Source organism: Zootermopsis nevadensis, unplaced genomic scaffold (genome assembly GCF_977971745.1).
Source record: "Zootermopsis nevadensis isolate Lab colony 2312 unplaced genomic scaffold, Znev_1.0 Znev_ptg000010l, whole genome shotgun sequence".
NCBI lineage: Eukaryota > Metazoa > Arthropoda > Insecta > Blattodea > Termopsidae > Zootermopsis > Zootermopsis nevadensis.
Genome location: NW_028259142.1, coordinates 16,659,736 through 16,681,281, shown reverse-complemented (window position 1 = coordinate 16,681,281; position 21,546 = coordinate 16,659,736). Strand labels below are relative to the sequence as shown.

Here is a 21,546-nt window from a genome sequence, read left to right as displayed (position 1 = left end):
TAATTACTATGTCTGATTATAAAATAATCATTCTCATATTGTGAAAAATTGATGATTCCATACAGCAGATAAAAGTGCACAGATACTCTCATCCCAGTATACCTCTAAGCAAGATGATTGAATGTGATCTCTTTGAGGAAAAAAACAAAAGTTACAAATGTTTGTTTCCAAACCGATCAAAATAGCTTTATATTATTAATGTGCATCACAGTTGTATTTACGTCCAGTATATCAGTGTAATAGCACCATCAAGTGCAACAGTATTTACCATCGCTTCCTGCAAGTATCAGCCACATCATATCCAGGGGATTCATCCTATTTTATAATGTCGCTTTATACACCACTTAAAATTTTACAATAAAATATTAAAATTATTAAAAAGTAATTGTACAATGTTTTACCTGTCATTATTTAAAACCACTTTCTGCTATGTACATGTTATGAATAATATTACTTCATTTTATAGTTTTATGGTAAAATAGCTCACTCATTAAAACAACTATTCGGTGTTGTACATGTTCTCATTATTAAAGTTATTTCTTGTAACACCCTAATTACTGTATGAACTCCACATGGTCTGGCAGATTATGACAACAAAAGTGTGGCCAAAATATGTAGGAAGAAATGTTAAATATTGTATTTAATTGTTCTAATATGTTAAAATACTGATCAAGGAATGTTTTCAACCAGGAGGGATGAAGAAGCAGGCAGTTTGGGATATTACTTCACAAGGGACTATGATTTAAACTGTTGTTAGGGTAATGAAATCAAGGAGACTGATGGGCTGGTCACGCCACTGTGTGAGGAGAGAAGAAATGCCTCTTAGAAAGTGACCATTGGGATGGAAATGAGAAGATAATATTAAGAAGGACCTTAAGGAAATATGTTTTGAGGATGGGAGGTTTATGGAACAGGCTATGGTTTTGTCCAATGATGGACTTTGATACTAAACATCGAATTGTCTATACAATACGTTTTATTATAATGTATGCATTATGCTTTATTACTACCACTATCAGCACCAGCATTACTATATCGCTTTGGACCCATGATCACTTACATTTTTAAAAATGTATTTTAAGTCGCCAAATGCAGTACTACACTTGACCATCTAAGATAACCTAGGCAAAGCAAGTGATGATCCTATTACATTACCGATTTCTTTCCCACGAGAAAACATTCTACGCGGCACGGCATGTAAACCAAGGTTTTTTACTGGCTAGATTAGGTTTATTAACCAAGAACAGTTCAGTATAATTATCAGAATAATTTCTGATAATTATTGTAATAAATGCATTTTTTAAAAGTTTATTTATTTAAATCTTACAATTATATTCACTATATGTTTGGCATTTAGTTTTATAAGGAACTCTATCTATTAGCGACTTTAAGAAATTTTGAATGAATTGTGACGTTCGTTATAGCGAATGTTCATAAATCGAACGTTCATAAAACCGAAAGTTGCTTGTATTGTGTCAGCATAACAGTGAAAAATTAATGGCTTAATTTTTGCCCCAACACTTGGGATAGAAGTACCAGTAGTTTAATTCAGTAATTGGTTCTGATAACTGATGTCAGTTTTTTGAAAGTTAATGTGATTCAAAACATAAGTTGACTCAGGATTTAAATATTATATTTCATATGAATGGTGATATGATATAGCAACCAAAAGGTAAATGAAAAAGATAGTTGAGTGAAGGATTTCAATTTATTTGAAAGGAATTCTATGCATGATTGAAATCAGTGTTATATATTGAATGATGTGAAGATGTAAATTTTAGTTGTCTTGCTACAAGATTTGGATTAGTAGTAAATCAACATATAGACCAAAAATGTATATAAAATCATAAATAACACATTTCAATACATTACATGTCCTCCATACTTTAGTACACTGTCTGCTCTTGTTCTGTTCATAAGTACAGAATTTTTAACAGTATATAGAAAGTATAGAACAATGTTATCACATCAGATTGCATAACTTCCCACAAATCTTGTAGGCAAACATTCTTCCTTCTCAGTGGAAATGTACTCGGTGCACAGAATATATTTTATGTTCAAAATTCTTTCAGTTTATTTGCTTGTTATGGCTAAGTCTTAGCTATAACAGTTATGGCAAAATTACATTTTGTTTTAGGTACCTTCATGAGAAGTGATGTGCATCCCTGGAACTGGATGTACCTGTTAATCCTTTTTTGGCTAACCTGCCACTGTGGTTCATAAGCATTGTTTGTCTGCCCCTGTGGATGCAGCTCACAACCCTTGTTTGGCTACCCCTGTATGTGTGAAATAGAGATCTGGTCTCTCAGGTGCCATCACCACCTCGCTGCAAAGTCCCTCTCCAACATACATGTTCTGGGAGATGACCATTGGTGTGAATTGTGAATGGTCCTCTGTCAGTGGCTCTGTTGTGTTGCAAGGTTCCATTAGTAGATGAGGGTGTGATCCTGTATATTCCTGCAGGTTCAGCTGTGTGGTATTTCTGTACTGAAGATGTATAGTCTTTGGTTCCTCTTCTTTTGAAAGTGAAGTCTCTTTGTCCAGTTTTAGTGCATGTAACTCGCCATTGCACCCACCAGTGGCGGTAAATTGTGTCAACAGGTCCCCAGTTACGAGATGGTTTTAATGTACTCAGGAATTTCTGTAATGTGAAATAGTGATTGATGATAATATTAACTGAACAGGATAACACAGCAAAAGTGGCTGTCTTCTGGCTTGCTGTGCCTTGTAATCTGGTAGAAGTTTACCAACATTTCAGAGGTCCTCCACCAACAGAGTGAAGAAAACTCAGATATATAAAATGATACATTCACACCCCAATCCATTTTATCACCAGGTTTCTGTACTCTACAAGAATGATGGCATCTTGTTGCAACTAAGTGGTGTGTTTATACTTTTGGTGTCTGAACCAAACAGATCTCCAACAGTCACCCTCAGATGGGTGTTTCTTGAACCTTACTTATACTTAATTGTTGATATGAAATGCTGAATTGAACACAACATACCTGTGACAGATTGTAGTCCACCTGGGAGCTGATTTGTTGAATTGCTGCTGATATAACTATAACCCACGTCAACATATACAGTACCCAGCCTGTGACATAAACCCACACAGGGTCACTGGTTCTACCTGGAAACCCAGTGAGAGGTAGTGACACCATGGACCATATCTCAACCACCTGAAAACAAGGAAATTACATTAAATTTAACACTTCTAGGCCTAGTGTTTATGGGCAGATAGTATTAAAATTAATCTTCAATAAACAGCTTGTGAAGCTGTGAACTAGACAGAAGTGTATCAATATAGTGGGTTTCTGTGATATCAATAATGAATCTTTAGGTTCCTAGGACTAGGGAATCTGCTGACTGGCAGAATAACTGTTCAATGAAGACTCTGTACTATAGAGTTAGTTTATTTTTAAGGTAATGCATTTGACCTTGGTCTCTCAAATTAAGGGAAGAACACAGACTGAGGGTGTTTATACTCACTATCAGGAGAAACGGTGTAATTAACCAAATCACTTTCCAGATGGGGTTCAGTTTGTGCCCAAGCACAAATTCAAAGTCATTATACAGCGTATTACTTCCTGAAACAGATTAGTGTGTATTGTATTATCCCTTTTAGACCCCACATGCATAATTATGTAGGGTAGGACATTGAAGAAGAAATAGGAGAAAATGAAGAAGTTGCTGAAAAGGACAAAGGAGGAGATGGGGAAGAAAAAGATCATAAAGAACAATAAAAGGAGAAACAGAAGAATAAGAGGAAAAAAAAGGTGATATAATACAAATACAATGAGATAAGAAAACATAGCTGTACAGTTCAATGAACTGTCACTACATGAAACCTCCCTTCTTCATGGGGAGCTTAATCTACTTGAAGTTCATTTTCTTGGTTATTTCACTTTTTAATTGTATTAACGTTCTTCAATACAATGCTGAACCTCCAATGTGATAGGAAAACGATCATAAAAATATTCCATGTCATTAACAACCTGGGCAGGATTTGAACTTGTGCCAAATGAAGCTCATGAATGGAAGTGTCATATCTTCAGATTTACATAATTCTATGAAAGGCATACAGTTCTTGGTACTGAGTGGAATTTCTGTCTATTGCCCTCATACAGGTTTATAATGAACCGTATAAGCATTGTTAAATAAGTGTAATGAAATGTAATATTAGGCAGACCACCAAGTTAAACTTTGGATGACTGTGACTCAACTACAGAACTGATACCCGTTGACATTCGCATGATAACTTACCATATATCCATGCAAATGCCACCAATTCCAGGGCAGTAGATGCTATTACCATTCTTCCAATGACATAATGGTCCAAGATATGGACAACCTCCATGTTGTGCTGCAAGAAAAATTAAAATATTTTATAATTCCTGGAAATATGAGATCATTTTGTATTTAGCCGTCACAACAAGTTCATTGGGCACAAAGTGGTCATGTTGGACACAGTCCATCACCTGAGATATTTAACACAAGCAGTATTTGAGAGTTAGTTCTGCTAGGCCTTCTGGTAAAAGCAAATGCTAACAAAACTGAAGGCCAAATCCATAACATAATAATTATTGAAACATTTATTAAAATGAAGTAATAACTTCATTTATTTTTCCTGCAGCCCTCACTTTCAAAGGAGAAATATTCTTATATCATCATCATATCCATGTATGTTCCCATTAATAAATTCTGAACAAACTTGACAGATTTTAATGAAACTTGGCATGAACACCATACCACTAAAGGATACCTCACCTTTATACCTTTTAGTAACCTACTACCAATAATTCCATTTTGATGGCCATGTAAATGTGAGACAGAAGAGAAACTAACATAGAATTTTGTGTTTTGGTGGCTTCTTAAATAAATGAAACTACTAGTAGGATAAATGTTGCATGTATAACAAGATGGCTGCTATGTGTATTCTATTTAGTTTTAAATTTAAAACTAAATAGAATACACGTAACATGAAATTTTCATGATAATAACTAATAATTTTTTGACTGAGATAGATAACGAGTATGCCTATTAATGAAACATTTGTTTTGTATATGCTTACAAATATAAATATAACTGTGAAACTCTGAGTTTATAACTGGAAAATTTAATATAGTTGTATTCACACTAGTAGATATATCAATAAATAGCATAACTGTTTAGTGTCTTGTCTCACCATATAAAATGAACATCTGAAAGAAAGTAGAAATTATAAATTCTTCCCAGATCTTGTTTCTCTGGGTGACAATGAATCCAAATTTTAAATTGAGGAGACAAAATAAATGTGGTACTTGAATTGAGACCACTCAGAGTAAACATGAAATAAGAGTAAGGGCATTAAATTAGTATTCTCATACAGATAAACAGAATTTGAGCATGTGGATGTAACAATAATAAATAAAAATGTTGAACATAACAGAACTAAAGAGTCTTCAGAAAATTCTTGTCATTATGTAAGTCAGTTAAGTTTCTTTCACATCATAATATGTTTGCAAAAGGTATCCTCATACAGGGCACCAGTAAATGTTTTAAAAATGCTACTTGAAATTCTAAGTAACTTCACATTAATTTATTGAAGACACACAGCTGTCACTACACAAGTTAATAAAGAGTGCAGAAATGACACAAATTATTTTTTCCCCCTTTCCATTTGTTAAATATTAAATATTAATGTTACAAACATGTTGAATTTATTGACATCTACATTGTATATCATGAACCAATTATTTTATGCAATGAGCAGTTTTCAGAGAATTAATTAAGTTTAGTGTCAAACCTAGTTTATACTGAACCAAAATGACCTGCATATATTAAGATAAAGATATAAAACACTGCAGATTCCACATACTGGTATAATGCAGATAATTCCAATTAGGAAGCCAATAGTACATATGCACCCTGCCATAATCCACCAGCTCCATCTTTTGTTGATTTCCAGAGTGACAGCCACCAGTACTGTGTATAGTACAGCTACCTAGAAAAAAAAACAGCATGAAACTGTGTACATAATGAAGATAAAACAAAATGTAGTAGTAAGAAACTATTTCACCCAGTGCTAAGGTGACTATACAGCTCAGATTTAAATTGTTACAAAAATAATCCTTTTGGATGGCCAATTACTATGAATTTAAAATTTCACAACCTCATGACACAGAATCTTCTTGGAACATTTTCAGTTACCCAACTTATCCTTCTTGATTTAATCATTATAAAACTTTCAGATGAGTATTACCAACAAGTAATTTAGCATTAATATTATTTACCAAGTACACAACACTTTATTAAAACAATACCATGTGCCTGTGCTTTGAGTGCATGCGTCATAATCAGACATGCAGCACAATCATAATAAAGTGTTGTGAAGATGATAAAGTGTATTAATATTGAATAGTTATAAAATACAATGGGAATGCTTCAATATGAGACAAATTAAGAAGCTTATTTTGTAATTGTTTCATCCTCCTGCTATTTCCTATCTCTTAGAGCCAAATATTCTCCTTAGCATTTTGTTCTCAAACTTCCTTCATTTATTTCCTTTATAATGACAGACCAAGTTTCACAGCATAAAAGTCAGATAAACTTACACTATGCAGTTGAAAAGTACTATTACTAAACAAAGAAATCTCTGAATACTCACCATAGCAATGAACCCTCCACAGATAATAACAAAAAATGTGAGGGCTGACCATAACTGCTTGAGACTTCCCATGTAGTTCACTGCTACATCATAAGTCAGAGTATAAATAAATTCTTCGGGTATATCAATGTTAAGATTGTCCGTCTTTCTCTGACCAATCCACTGATAAACAATACACACTGTTAGGATTCCAATCAAAAGATTGGACACCACATAGAACACTGCAGTCCTGAAATCAATCACAATGCAAGCCAATAAAAAAGGTGAGTATTCTTCACTACTAGCAGGTTCAGCACCACTTATACCTCAACCTACCATCAGAAAAGATCCTGAGCCATTTTGATGAACCTCCTATCCTGTTTCTCTAAGATTTATCTCAGGTTTTTGTGGACAATGGAGGATAATAAATACAAAAACATATTTTCTAACTCCGTTCATACAGTATTATGAAATTCTGAATACACTTGCAACAAGTTTGTCCCAGTAACTTCTGTTATATATTAGAATTCTTCTGAATCTTTTCAAATGGACACTGAAAGTTCATATTGCTAAAAAGATCATGTCTTGATGTTGTGTTCCCCACAGGACAAAATCTATATGCACTAACTTGCAAAAGAACAAAATGTTAAAAGCAAATTTGGTATATCAAGACACATATCCTTCAAGAAGTGTGCAAACACAGTAGTTATGAATTTTTTATCTGCAATTATGATTTGGGGAAAAATAGTTTGTTATTTGCCTCTTGTGAAAAATACTTGGTCCTTGACACTTTGCAGGCTGGCTAGCTACTTGCCAAGTTAACCTGTAGCCCCAGTATGTCTCTTGTTAAGTACACAATGTTTAGCAAAATAATTAATAACTGTGAGAATAATTCAATCCCTGAATAATTTTCAAATGAAAATTTACATTTAGTACTACTTGCATTTACACTATTTACACAAACATCTACTTTTTATCACTGTTACTAAAACATAACATCTTTCTTTGCAACACATGATTTATAAACAGTGGATTGCTAATAGCTAAGGCACTCTTACTAATATTATTTCTCTCTCACCCATAGCAAATAGTTGTGCTGGGAAACTGAACTCTACAACATAACATATTGCTATGAGATCTCACCAGTCTCCTTGTGAGGCAGAGACTTCCATCACCTCACCACAGTTACATGATTGTGTGTGCGCGTGTGCGTCAGCCTGCCCTGCCATCTAGATGGAAAATACTGAACTACCTAAAGTCCACAACCTCTACAGTAATTTAGTTAATAAAACAATGTATATGAATTGTAGAAAATAATTTAGAATATCACAGAAATCTCATATAATCAAAGACACAATTTTATAACAGTGATCAGAAGTGGATGTCAAGATGCATTTGAGCACCAACAGCTCTTGAAGTGTTATAAGGATTAAATTATCCTCCCACCTGTCTATTTTCATTTGCCTAATATATTAGAAGAAACATTGGAATGAAAAATCTTTTTCATAAAACTACTTTACTTACCACAAAGCATTGTTCTTTGAATAAAGCCTCCCAGCACATGTCACAATGTTTCCAAAACCCAGGTGTGTTGAGAAGAACATCTGGACAGTAGCAAAATACCACACCTGTAATGCAAGTACTAGATGTTATGATGTCATTTTAAGTTATATCATCTAAACAGTTGTTAATAAACCAACATGATATAGCAAAAACAAAACTTTAGTACACACAAATTATTTATTTCCTACTTGATTCTGTGTTTATTTAATGATGCCTTTTTCAACTGGTAGGATGATCTGTGAACTATGACTAGGACACAATGTAGAGGGGAAAGGTTTGTGGACTATCTGAAAATACTACCAGACATTTGCCTAAAGGTACTAAGGAAATCCTTGAGATGTTTCAGTCAAGATAGCCAACCTGCAGACCTCATGAATATGTACTTAGAACTAGTACAAAGGTCCAGTTGATATTCAATGTAGAACTTTTTTTACTCCATTGCTTACTCACGTTCTTCTATCTTTCAGTTCGCTCATACCGTCATGCAGCATAACATACATACCCTGTCAATAATAAATTGTATCATATTGTTTATATAATTTTTCAGGAGGTATTATTGCAATTTCTCAGACTATATTATCCATATTTCTTTTCAGTGCTACCACACATACAATGAAGTTTTAACTTAAACCCTTGCTGTACTATTACAACTCACTATATCTTTAGCCCGTCAGACATTAAATTTAAAAATCCTTTGAGCTGTCTTAGCTCCCTTTCAGAATACTTATGAAAGAGGATGGTATAGTTTTGTTTTCATATTATTAAGGAAAGATTTTCCTAAGGTATCATCATGTTTGTGTCTGTCTGGGTGTACACGTGCATATGCTCGTGTAAGTAACTTCTCAAATAAAAGACTGATTTCAACGAACTTTGATGTAAACATGCCACTGGAGACTAATCTATCTGTGAACATCTACTTTCCACATCTTTGATGTCAGCATAGTAATCATTTCAACTTTTGAGATGTTAGTCACAGTTCTTAAACTGTATGTCCTGAAATATTGTATGGCAGCAGATCTTAAAAGAAAAGCAATGTTGTGAGTATAGTTTCTGCAGAATGTAAAACAACATGGCAGATAAGGGTAACTCATTTAGTTGAGATAATTGATTGCTGCAGCTAGGAAACGTGAAAATTGTTTATACAGATGGATCATAATCACAATCATCAAATTTGTATGAAGAGTTCACAGACATGACAACACAAAAGTATAAAACATATTCAAAGCTCAATGCAATTAGTTTTAGAATATTTGAATAAAATTACAATACATATTTAATACACACTTTAATATCTAGAAGATAGTCCCACTGGAATATCATGAGTTTCTGTAATCCATAAACTGATGTGTCACTTAGTATTGACTGCACCAAGAGGGCAACAAGACAGGCAATTACTGGAGCAAGGATGACGTACACTGATACTCTGTACGAGTGTTCACGTTTGAAAGTGCTGAAAACATGAACACATACAGGAATTAAATAAATACGTAACTATAATGTCAGTAATACTTTTCTATATAGGGTTATAACAAAGTATTGCTTACAGTTTCAGACATTTAGAATCAAAACATTTTCATCCAGCTTTCAAAATTACATCATTCAATTACAAATGTTGGTGAGGCATGTCTTCTCCTTTTGCTAAGTATGCTATAACTCAGTTATTACATGTTCTAACAGAAGTCACATTTTTCTCAGGTTAAATAAAAATCTGTCAGTAAAATTCTAATTCTCTATGCCTTTGCTTCATAAAAGGTAATTAATTACTTATTCTTCAATTGCTCATACAGACAATGTTATTGGCAGACTTACTGCACAACATAATTATATAACTGATAGTACAGGCACACCTCGATTTATTGTGCTTCGCAGATATTGCGTTTTTTACAAATTGAAGGTTTGTGGCAACCCTGCATCGAGTAAGTCTATCGGCGCCATTTTTCCAACAGCATGTGCTTACTTCATGTCTCTGTGTCACATTTTGGTAATTCTAGCAATGTTCTTGCATTGTCTTTTTAGATATAATGCTATTGCACACTTAATAGACTACAATATAGTGTAAACACAACTTTTATATGCACTGGGAAAACAAAACATTCGTGTGCCTCGCTTTATTGCGGTGGTCTGGAACCGAACCCACAATAACTCCGAGGTATGCCTGTACAATTCTAGCTGAAAATCCTGATAGAAAATATTTTGAACTTAAGAGACAGAAATCAAACTAGTTTCTCAAAATGCAACCAAAATATGACTAAATTTACCGTAGTTATGCCTGTGTTATGTGCCCCCAGAGGGACCTGGAAATTTAATTAGCTGAATAACATTTCTTAACTTACAGAACCTATGGATCTTCAAGAAATTAACTTCACATACCACAACATGAAAAGTGACCAGAGTAGGAACAGGAATGCTACACCAACTCCAAACCACATGGCATCCTCATTCAGGGATTTCAGGAATGTGTGTCTGTAATCAAGCAGTACTGACAATTATAAGAAATATATTTACTTTGTACAGTCTATACACAAACGTTTGAAGTTTATTGGTGTTGTAAAAATTATATAATATTAAAACATTTTGTTGTGTAAAATATTATATTAGCGCTCTTAATCGTAAATACGATTTTACATTATATTTTTTAGCGCTTTTATTAAAACGACATGTTTCGACGGGTAATACCGTCGAAACATGTCGTATATTTTACACAACAAAATGTTTTAATATTATATAATTTTTACAACACCAATAAACTTCAAACGTTTGTGTATAGACTGTACAAAATAAATATATTTAATCAAACACAAACATGACGCATATAAGATACAAATATAAGAAATATGTTTAAATGAGTACGTGATCAAAGAATTATATCCAATCATAAGATAACTCTGCAGGCACAGCAATCAACAGTACTTATGATAATGGAAATGTTAAAAATAATTATCACTTTTGAAGTTTTGTAGCTTATTAAATACTGTGAAACTATTCATGTGGAATGCAATGGTAAAAAACCAAACTTAAAAAAATAGATTTGTTCGGATGTTTACATTTGTAGTTTTGTCTATTAATTTGCTGTCTTATTTGGCCTCCTTGGCACCAGGAATTTTAAGAAAAATCCAAATTTTCCTAAAGATTTTAATAGATTAATTAATAAGCACTGAAAAATTCTTGCTTCCTTTTAAGTTAGTACCACATACGAACATTTAATACTTACCGTAAACATTCTGCACCATCCTGAAAAGGAGAAAGAACAAAAATCTAAATCACAAAAAGAAAAATAGATGCAAATACAGCAAATAACAATAGCACATCTCTCAATTTCATTTTCACATTAAAACTATAGTACTTGTTCCTTTGCATCATGTTTCTGACAGGTTATATCATAACATTTGGTCAGTCAGACTTCAAATTTCCTATGCCCTGCTAATGCAGTAAGAGATACAAAGAGATAAATACCAAACGATTGAACTGCAATTGCACCTTGTGACATTTCTGAGCAATGTCTGCTGAAGAAAACTTTGAAGGAGTAATTCAAATTGTAACCAGATTATGTCTGACCCTTCAACTAATAATTACTTTTCAATACCTGTTATATTATAACCATAGGAAACATTGGATCCTGACTGAAAAGTCAGATTTATTGTAATGTGGGAGAAATACTGAATCCAAATGCATATATCAGCTAAATGAACAGAAAATGTCTATGGCAAAGCTTGCTGTGCTGTGGCAACAGTCTGTTGTTACAGCGCCCTGATTCATCATATTGTTAGAAAATTTAAGTGCTTTCAGGTAGTAAAATGACGCAAAAATTACAGATTTTCTTATTTACAATGCCACACAATATTGTGTTCCATATGACATATCTGATATACACCACACCGTCTTCGGTTAGATTCTCCTCTTTACACAGAAAGCTGATTATTTGTTTTTATTTTGGAAATTAGTGGCAATGTTTTTCAAACTGATGATTCTTTGATGCTTGTATGCTGACCAGTGGACCACATGTCCGTCGGTACAATGAAAATCAATCATGTGAACGTGGGAGTAGAACCGATCTGCAACACATTCTGTAAATCATCGTATAAACTACAGATCATGGGCGATATCCAGCACAGTTTTGGCAAAGGCTTACAACAGTCATAAAAATTATTTCACAATCTATACAAGACTTGAGTTTAACTTACAATTGGTGTGAACTGTTGACTACATTCTGTAAAAGGGATGGGTCCCTTGGAACACCAGACTAGGTAGAACAACGAGAGACCCATGAGCACGGGATAATAGATGGAGAGCAAGCCTGATGCAAGTATTTTGACGTAGCCAATACCTGAAGGCAGAGTATTATACAGTGTGTGATGTTCATCTACATGTGTCCATCAGAAATCTATTTATATGATATTCATTTACAATAAGAGATGATACAAAATATTTTGTTTGGTTGTTCAGTAATCATTGCACGAATTGCTAAGGTTACACAGATTTGAACGAGGAAAAAAACTGTGATTGAAAAGTCGGGAAAGATGTGAAGTCGACATTACCTACTTTTAAGAACTACCCTGGCCGTTTCCTCCAGAAACTGACAAAGAATATGCTAAATAATTAGGGTAACCAGTTCCCAGCCAAGATCCAAATTGGGAACTCCCCAAATATGAACCAGACATTTTTTTTGTATGCTCAATTATATGGAGCACCGTAGATTGCGCTCAGTAAAAAAAGGCTTCATTTCTGAATTAAAATGAGAGAATGAAATATAGTGCAAAATACCTATACAAATCATGAAGTTCCTGACTTCATCTTTCTTAGATCCTAATAACTTGGTTTTATAAAATAAATTATACGATTTTAATGTTGCAATATGGATTTTGAGAGGACATTAGGTTTCAACAAAGAAAGTAATATATATATAAGGTTCTAACAGTAGCAAAGATGATAATGATGATAATCTGGGTTGTGATGCTGTGTGGACTCATAAGTAGATACCAACACTTTGGAGAAACATACTGTCTCCATCTTCAGAGCTTCAGTATGTTTCTTTGAAACATTCGTATCTACTTATGAGTCTATATAGTATCAAACTAGAACAACATCGTCACCGAACTCTCCTTACTGTTCTGAAAATATTAAGAAGTGGTTGTTAAGAAGAAGATAACAAATATTCTGTCAAATTTTATTTACTATCGATCTCTTAAATACATTTTTCCTTGCTCAATTAAAAAAATGAAAATAAAATGTTGAGTCTAATTTTATATAGCATACCATTTACCTTTAAACAAAGGGACAGCTCTCCACAGTTTTGTTGTTCCTTCCTGGCAGAACTGACCCAGACCAATTTCAAGAAAAACTAAAGGAATACCAAAAACTAGGCTGATACAGATGTATACGACTAGAAAAGTACCTGCAAAACATAAAAGGGGTGGTTAGAAGAGCCAGACATTATACACGATTATTCATAATTCCCTGACACATTACAAAAAATCGCTGGACTTGAATGGTGTAACGGATGGTAACATAGGACATGCCGATAGAAAGAGAAACTCTCCAAGTTTATTTTACATACCTCATAAATGCTCTATGTGTCCGCCCTTTGTGACGCGACAGACGTCAAGCCGATAATCCATTTCCGCCAATACCCGTTGCAGCATGTCACGATCGATTTGTGAGATGGCTTCGATGATTTGTCTTCACAGCTCAGGCAGATCACGTGGCACAGACGGTACAAAGACCTGGTCCTTATTGTACCCCCATAAGAAGAAATCACGTGGCGTCAGGTCAGGTGATCGGGGTGGCCAACTAAACTTGGAGAGTTTCTCTTTCTATCGGCATGTCGCACGTTACAATCCTTTGCACCTTCAAATCTGGCGATTTTATAAAAGTCTCAGGGAATTGTGAATAACCCTGTACTGTGCTGAAACACTAGTAAGGCAGTATTTTGATTTAAGTAATGTAAGAATGCAACAACTCGAGAATGGTTTTACAGATTTTCGTGGCATCTGATATCTGATACTTACCGCCGCCACTGAGGTATACGACGCGAGGAAGACGAAGAATATTGCCAAGGCTGGCCGTGAGAGAGAGGATGGTGAGTGTGGCGCTCAGGCCTGGCATACAACCTCCTTCCACCTGAGGGGAAAGAAGAAAAAATCACAGCATTCAATAAATCGCCAGCTTCCATCGACTCAGAACAGTTTCAAAAGTCGTCGATCTACCATCGTCTCAGAACCTACCCTGACAGGTTTCCATGCCTTTTCTCATTTGTAAGGTAAATATCAGAGTATAAACTATGGGCGAAGTCTTATGCGAGCTGTTAGGTTGGTGGTAGGTCGACTCAGAACATGCGAAGTAGTGTTCGAAAGAGAAGGAAATACAAATATCCAACCAGCAAAAAATTTATTCTACGTTCAGATTTTGACACAAAATTCCCACTACATTACACACAAAAATAATATACTTTTAGCGTACTCCTCTCTTTTATAGAGCAATATGTACTGCATAATGTCTCATAATTTTGAGACACAAAGGTCAGCCAACTCTGTTAATAAAATCGACTTTATATTTATAACGAATTATATAATGTTGGTTAATGTTTTGTTTTTTCAGCTCTTTCTTATCACTTTCCGTAATATCTGATCATTTATGCATATCGTCTGACCCATTATATTCAGCATTGTTCATTGTACGAGCAATACGAGGTATAGTATATGTTGGAAGCTACTCAGCCAGTCAACAAGTACTCGCCTTCATGAAACTCCAAGGTCCACAAAATTCTATACTTAATTTTCTCCAGTAATTTATTATTTAATCCACGTTACATCAAAATATTTTCTTCATTACATGCAACTAGTAATATAATTCCACTTTCGCCCATGTATCCGATCGAAGTGGTTTCTATCAGTCAGGATTTGCGACATAAATTGTATTGGCTTATGTATTTTTCCTTTCCCTCTTGCATGCTGTATGCCGCGCCCATCTCATCCTTCTTTATTCGACCACTCTTCAGGCGAAAAGCAAAAATTGCCAAGCACCTTGTCACGAATTCCATTCTCCTATTACTTTCTCTGTCTTAGGCCAAACATCTTCATCGGCACCTTGTTCTCAAATAGCCTCGATGTATTTTCTTCGCTCAGAGTGACTTTGACATCCGTATAAACAGGCAGAAGTGCACCATAGATTTGTTTATTTTAATCCTTAAATGTTTATTCGTTTTGTTTATTTCCGTTTCCTGTGGCAGCTACTGGGGTTGAACATGTTTCTTTGTTTATTTAAAGCCACTTTTTCAACTACGTAGATAGTGTCCCAAAACTTGTTTTCTCCAAAAAGCCTCCTGACCTCAAACTTACTAATTAATAAAGGAACACTAAAAAAACTTTAAAAATAAATAAACACACGAAAAAGGAAACAAAGAAAGGAGTGGTTTCTGTAGCTTATGGGTGAATACTAATGCAAAGATCACAGTATTTTGGATTTATGAACTGAATTCAGACTTTGGGCGTTTCTAAAAAGATTTCAGAAAGCACGTCTTAGTATTGTCATTGCCCGCAAGTAACAGGGCCCAAACTTCGGGACATATGATTAAACTACGAGTGTTATTAAGAGTGCACCGAATGATTGTCGTGCCATTTTGATTTAGGTTCTGGGTTAATTTTATGGTCAGATTACAAAGCTTTAATAGTTTTATTGTGTAGTTTTATTAGTCCTCTGACCACCCTCCATGAAACAAGATGTACGGTACTTACGTTATATATTTGTATTGCCAATGTTACATTCATTCACTTCAATTTAATGAAGGCCAAATATATCTTTATGTGTAACGTGTGAGTCCTTTGACAAATTTTGATGAAATTTGATACACATCATTTCTATAATCGAATATTATTGTGTGTCATTGTAATTCATTTCGTGGTCTTCAATGCTTAAGGGTCTAAATATATCCATAAGCGTCTCTCGCTAAGTATTATCCAGCGAAAAATATACTGAATACAAGTTTTATGAGTGCAAATATTTGTAGAAAGCTCACTGGCTTTGAGAAAATCACTAATGAAAATAACTATTACGCATGCTCAAAACGAAAGCGGTCTGTGCTCCTACCGTCTACCAGACGGCAGCTCAATATACTGAATAATCTAGAGAATAAACAGATATACGTAAACAAAAGATATACTTTCAATACCACACTCAAGGGCGTGCGTAATGAAATCCGCCATTACATAAATTTATCCGCTAAATATTTGCGGGTCTCTCGTCGAATCCTGAGGTTTCCCGGATCAGTTTGAGTGTCACTAAATTAGATCATAACGCCGAATAATGGGGCCATTATGAGCGACTCCATGGCTAAAATGCTGACGCGGTCATGGCCTATTTTAAAATATATTAATCTCCATTTGTCTGGAGACAACGATGAAAACTGCGAAAAACGGAGTTAAGAAAGCCGTCTCTTAAGGCCGAAATTCGTAAGTGGGGCCTACCGAACATAAAACATGGTTCTTAATCAATCCGCCACGACATTTGGCGACTGATTCAAGTTGAAATTCTTTTAAAAACCAATCAAAAATGATAACTAAAACACTCCCGTGGTTAGTGTCCCCAGTCACTGTTCAAACAAGAACTTCAGTAAGTATGTATCTATTATTAAAAGTGATTTGGGTCAAATCCATTCAGTACCGCTGAATGCAGTGCGAACTGGAATGTAATCACTGCTATAATAAAACCCAAAATTTCGTGAAAGTTATATTTCCCCCCATTATTCCCTGCAGCGACTGATGCCGTCGGACCGCAATAGAGATGCAAAGGGAGGTGTCGGGGCGTTGCCATCTGTCGAAATGACAGGCGTAGCTGAAGGACAAAGTGTCATTGTGTACAATGTTTGCGTTTCAGACACAACTGTTTGTTGTTTGCATTCTCTATGTTTCGAAACCTCTCTAACTAAACGCGTTTATCTAACGTACTCGTACTCCACCACTCTCAAGCGTACGTCATATACCAACGTACTTTCCTGTTGTAGATTCGCTGATCTCAGACGCGTGTAGACCTCTCTCTTCACAAAGGCCCACGTGGGGGTAACGTCGACCCGACTTCAATCTTTATTTTATTCCTGCATCTTATCGTTCGTGCCCTTCATGACGAAATTATATTTGAGGTTCCCTCTGCAGCGAAGATGTTGATTGTGGTATTTTGGGTGACGCCGCGTGACTGCGGTGGTTACCAACGTTTCGGAGGAACGTCGCACCTCCACCTTCTGGGCTGAAGCAGACAACGATTTTTAAATCGAAAAGGTATGCTGACTGAACGATGGTGTACTGAATCAGCATTTGACTGGAGTGATTGTGGAAATTCACAAAAATAATGATAGCCGTTCTTCGGGCTGGAAATTAAGTCCGAAGCTTCGGAATATGAAAACAGGAATGTTAAACACTCCACTGTGAAGTTCAGCCACTTCTTTTTCTTCTTCTCCTCTTCTTATTTTTTATTTTCCATTCCTCATCCTCCTCGTCCATCTTCTACCCCTTTTACCTTGTTCTTCTTCAGCGAATCGCATCTCTTCGTTCATCTGTGTCTTGTCCTGGGACGTTCTGAACTTATTTTGCCAACTGATCCGTGTTTAAGAATAATTTATTTTTGCACACTGCCCTTGGCTCTTACCATCTAACACGGCTGATAGCCCGAGAAGACTTTATTAATGACAGACGCCGTGAGAGCTTCACATCATAAATGTGAATGACAGTTCACGTCTTCGTAGAGTAAAGAAACCTTCGTTACTATGTAACTTACATGAATGCCGTCTCCTTCCTTTGTCAAAACAAGCGTAGCAGCAATCTTATTTCTGGCGCCGTGTTGGGTTATAGATACCAGCGTTGGACGAGAGGTTAACAGAAGATATGGAAAGATCACATTGCCATGTTTCAGTGCATTGGCTCTTGACATCGCCAAACAACGGTCATATTTTCCTCTATCTAAACACGACCACAGGGGGGGGGGGGGGGGGGGATAACTTATTTTAATCGGGGCGAGATTGAGTATGTTTCAAGTTACCATTGCCTAAAAACCTTCATAAGAAAAAAATCTGTAGCTGAAAATTTGTATCTTACTTGAGATGACAAATTGCATTCGGATACGCTAACCTAACTCTGGTTGTGTCGACGTGTGAAAAGAGTTGGCGTGAGCCCTAATCGACCTTCTCGGCCAGAACTTTGTCCAATTTCAGCATCAAAATCTCGATTTGTACAGTATTTATTTGTGCAGTTGTGGTATGTTATAGAGCTAACATGAATAAGAAAATATAAACTGATAAAGGGCTGTGTTAGTCATATCTGAACATCACCGCTGGAAGAACCTATTTTTTTTACAGAGCCGTAGCTACCCGGCCATGTCACAGACACGTGCATTGTCACTCCCTAACGAAGGGGTCAGACGGTCTCTGAAACGTCGGTGATCTTATTTTTAACTAGCTGACACAAGTGATAGGCCGAGAACATTTTATTAAGGTCTACCGTTACAAAGGTATTCATACTATCAGACTTCAATTTGTAGTCATTCATTATGTTTCCTTGTATTCCGTTAAATATTTAATAGATCGAACATTTCAAGGTGTTTTAAATAAATGTTTTATATCTTAATGAGACCTATACTTTGTACACCTGAAATATGAAACTTGTTGGTATTTGATAGAGGTTTGATAGGTTTTGGTTTCAGACGACAAATTTAGCGTTTCTGTACTTTGTGCAAAGAAAATGTAAAATTATTACATTAGATTTCACCTACGTTCGCTGCTTGAGTGAGAGGCTTTTTATATAAGACACTGATAAATGTAAATTATCCACAACTCACTGCCCTGAAATACGCATTCACTATTTAGAAAGCAGCCACTTATGTAGCTCGGGCGTGAATTTTTTTTCGGACAGACGGCTCTGATAAGCTGCAGGGAAAATATTCCCGATGACAGTACAAGATTAGATTGATGATGACCTCAGACAATTTTCTCCGAGAAAACGTGGCGTAGATAAGTTGATATATTTAGATACGCAGGTCATAATACATAAAGCATGGAGGACACGACTTTTGTAACTTCGTGAATGTAGAGTGGTCAGCCGAGAAAAGGCGATCATCTAGTTTGGGTTTTTGAGTTGGACCACAACCAGGGCAGTAACATCCTGTGAAACGTCGGACAATATCTATACTTTCCTACAACCCAGAAGCCAGCCACATTAAAGAAAATACTGTGATAAAATGTTATTATTATCAACGAAAAAGTAGTTCTTTCCTGTTTAATTTCATAATGTTCAACGTGAAATCCGTTGGAGAAGCGGTAATCAAAACCAGGACATGGACGTTCGTTGAGAATGGCGATTACGTATTGATGTGAAAATAAACGATCAGGGCCTGTCTGAAGGTGCGACGTTTCAGTCTGGACAAACAGAGGATGATGTTATTTTAATCAAACTTAGTAATGATAGGGTTAATATTAAATAATCCAGCGGTTTGAAAAGAAACACAATTTAGTGTCTGAACATCTTTCATAGATTTTAGAAACAGAGTTGGATGTAAGTAACGTTAAAGGCTTATCTGCTTTTGCACAGGTGCACATTTTATGTCATGAAAATCAGCCACGCGAGTGAAGTTAGTGGCGTGTTCTGAGGCAAGACGCTGCTCCAAACGCTTTCCGCTTCTTAACTGTTTCCTGAAGCCACACACAACTCAAAGGGCATTCTGCAAGGGCGCAAAGCCATTGTGCGCACATGGCTGTTAACGCATTGCATTAGCACACATGGTGATGATAGTCACTAGTCATGTTTATGATAAATGATAATATTGATTATGATGGTTCCTCAATTATTTTACTACTCTGTGTCTACTGTAAAGGTTATTATTTAGCGGTTGACGTTAAAACAGAAGGATCATAATAATGACGACAGAAAAAATAATGAGCAATGAAGTGAATGTTGCAAATTGTAACTCTTAAAACAACAGCGGTAATCGTAGACGAGGAATGAGAGGGGATTCCGAGTCAATATTGGCCTACTCCCTCAGCCTTCCCTTCCTCTAACCCTTGTACATTCAGCTTAAGTACTTCTGTTTCTGCAGTTATTTAAATTCCCTCCGATTCAAAGCCAGTGCTTAAATAATTTGTTTTGAAAACGTCTATTTGTATGCCCCCGTTATTATGAGACTTGTACACACGTGTCGACAAATTCTGAACCAAATTCGTCCTGTCCCTCTACAAAGTGCAATGTAAACACGGAGTCTCCATCTATAGGGACACCCACACGCCTTTGCCCATTCAAGGAACACACATTTCATACAAACGGTAAACGACGAAGACGACAATCATTATCCTTGCAGTAATGACAATGAATATCTTGTTCCTTAATCTGATACAAGTTATACTATCTGCACATAATTTATCTCTGGATTTTATCTTAATTTCCACTGCTTTCCTTGATACGGAGTCATGAGCTTTTTTCCAAAACAACAAATGAATAATGAGGATCATTATTTACTGAATTTATTTTATGAAAGTTTTTGCAGATTTAATAGTTCACCAGTACAGTACCTAGCTGGTCGAAAGCAATTCTGATCTTATTTTGCATTGTTTCTTTTCGGAATTTGCACTTCCGCTCCTGGGTTCACAATGTCAAGTGTTATATGGCGCTACTGCCAGCAACGATTCCAACAGTGGAACTCGAGGAGAAATTAACAGCATCGAACCTCTTTAGTAGAGTTCTGCTGGTTTGTTTATACATTAGGAACCAAAAATTGTGCTGAACAGTACGAGACTGTGGCGAGAAACACGCTTCTCCTACATCCCCACTATCGCATTCCTTAACCTTCTGACAAAGGAAGCGACGTTTGTACATCAAACTAGTTGTAAGATGAGTGGATATTACACGGAGCGTGTTATTTACTCTGTGTCTTCCTTTCCTATTACCTTTTTTGTAAATAGACGTCGTGTAACTCCTTTTCTTTGGTGTTTTCCTTGCCCACGAGCATTCGTTTAATAGTTCAGTTATATCAGTGGCAAGGATATTTTACCCATATTTGTTATCTTGTTATTGTTGCGATAGGCTGACATTCTGTCTCTTTGAACTTAACCTCTAAAGAAACATTCCTCCATCCCCCAAGGGGCATGTGAATAAGGAGACGCGGTGGGAAGATAATGGCAGGGGAAAACAGAAAGACTCTGAGAAGAAGCTATCCCACCGCCACTTTGCCCACCACAAACCCCACATGGAATGAAGTGGGAGCGAACCCGGATCACCGAGGTAAAGAAATCATATCATGCCACCAGTCCAGGTCGCTTTTAATTGTGTCTATCGTCTGGATAGGAAAGTCAATGGGGTTATAGGTAGACATCAAAGTTTCGGAAGGAC

The 21,546-nt window shown here is 35.9% G+C and overlaps 1 protein-coding gene across 1 annotated transcript in view; it reads right to left on the bottom strand.

The window, feature by feature from the left end:
- Positions 1-958: 958 nt before the first annotated feature.
- LOC110840905 (sodium-dependent nutrient amino acid transporter 1) overlaps positions 959-21,546 on the bottom strand; it is a 37,967-nt gene continuing 17,379 nt past the window's right edge. The window contains exons 4-16 of the mRNA XM_087346609.1: positions 14,194-14,305; positions 13,449-13,580; positions 12,370-12,512; positions 11,400-11,419; positions 10,559-10,651; positions 9,473-9,638; positions 8,150-8,253; positions 6,647-6,875; positions 5,858-5,983; positions 4,264-4,363; positions 3,490-3,587; positions 3,006-3,179; positions 959-2,641 (exon numbers count right to left, since the gene is read on the bottom strand). Of these exons, the coding sequence (XP_087202735.1) occupies positions 2,306-2,641; positions 3,006-3,179; positions 3,490-3,587; positions 4,264-4,363; positions 5,858-5,983; positions 6,647-6,875; positions 8,150-8,253; positions 9,473-9,638; positions 10,559-10,651; positions 11,400-11,419; positions 12,370-12,512; positions 13,449-13,580; positions 14,194-14,305 (1,833 nt within the window). The 3' untranslated portion in view covers positions 959-2,305. The remainder of the gene's footprint in view (positions 2,642-3,005; positions 3,180-3,489; positions 3,588-4,263; positions 4,364-5,857; positions 5,984-6,646; positions 6,876-8,149; positions 8,254-9,472; positions 9,639-10,558; positions 10,652-11,399; positions 11,420-12,369; positions 12,513-13,448; positions 13,581-14,193; positions 14,306-21,546) is intronic.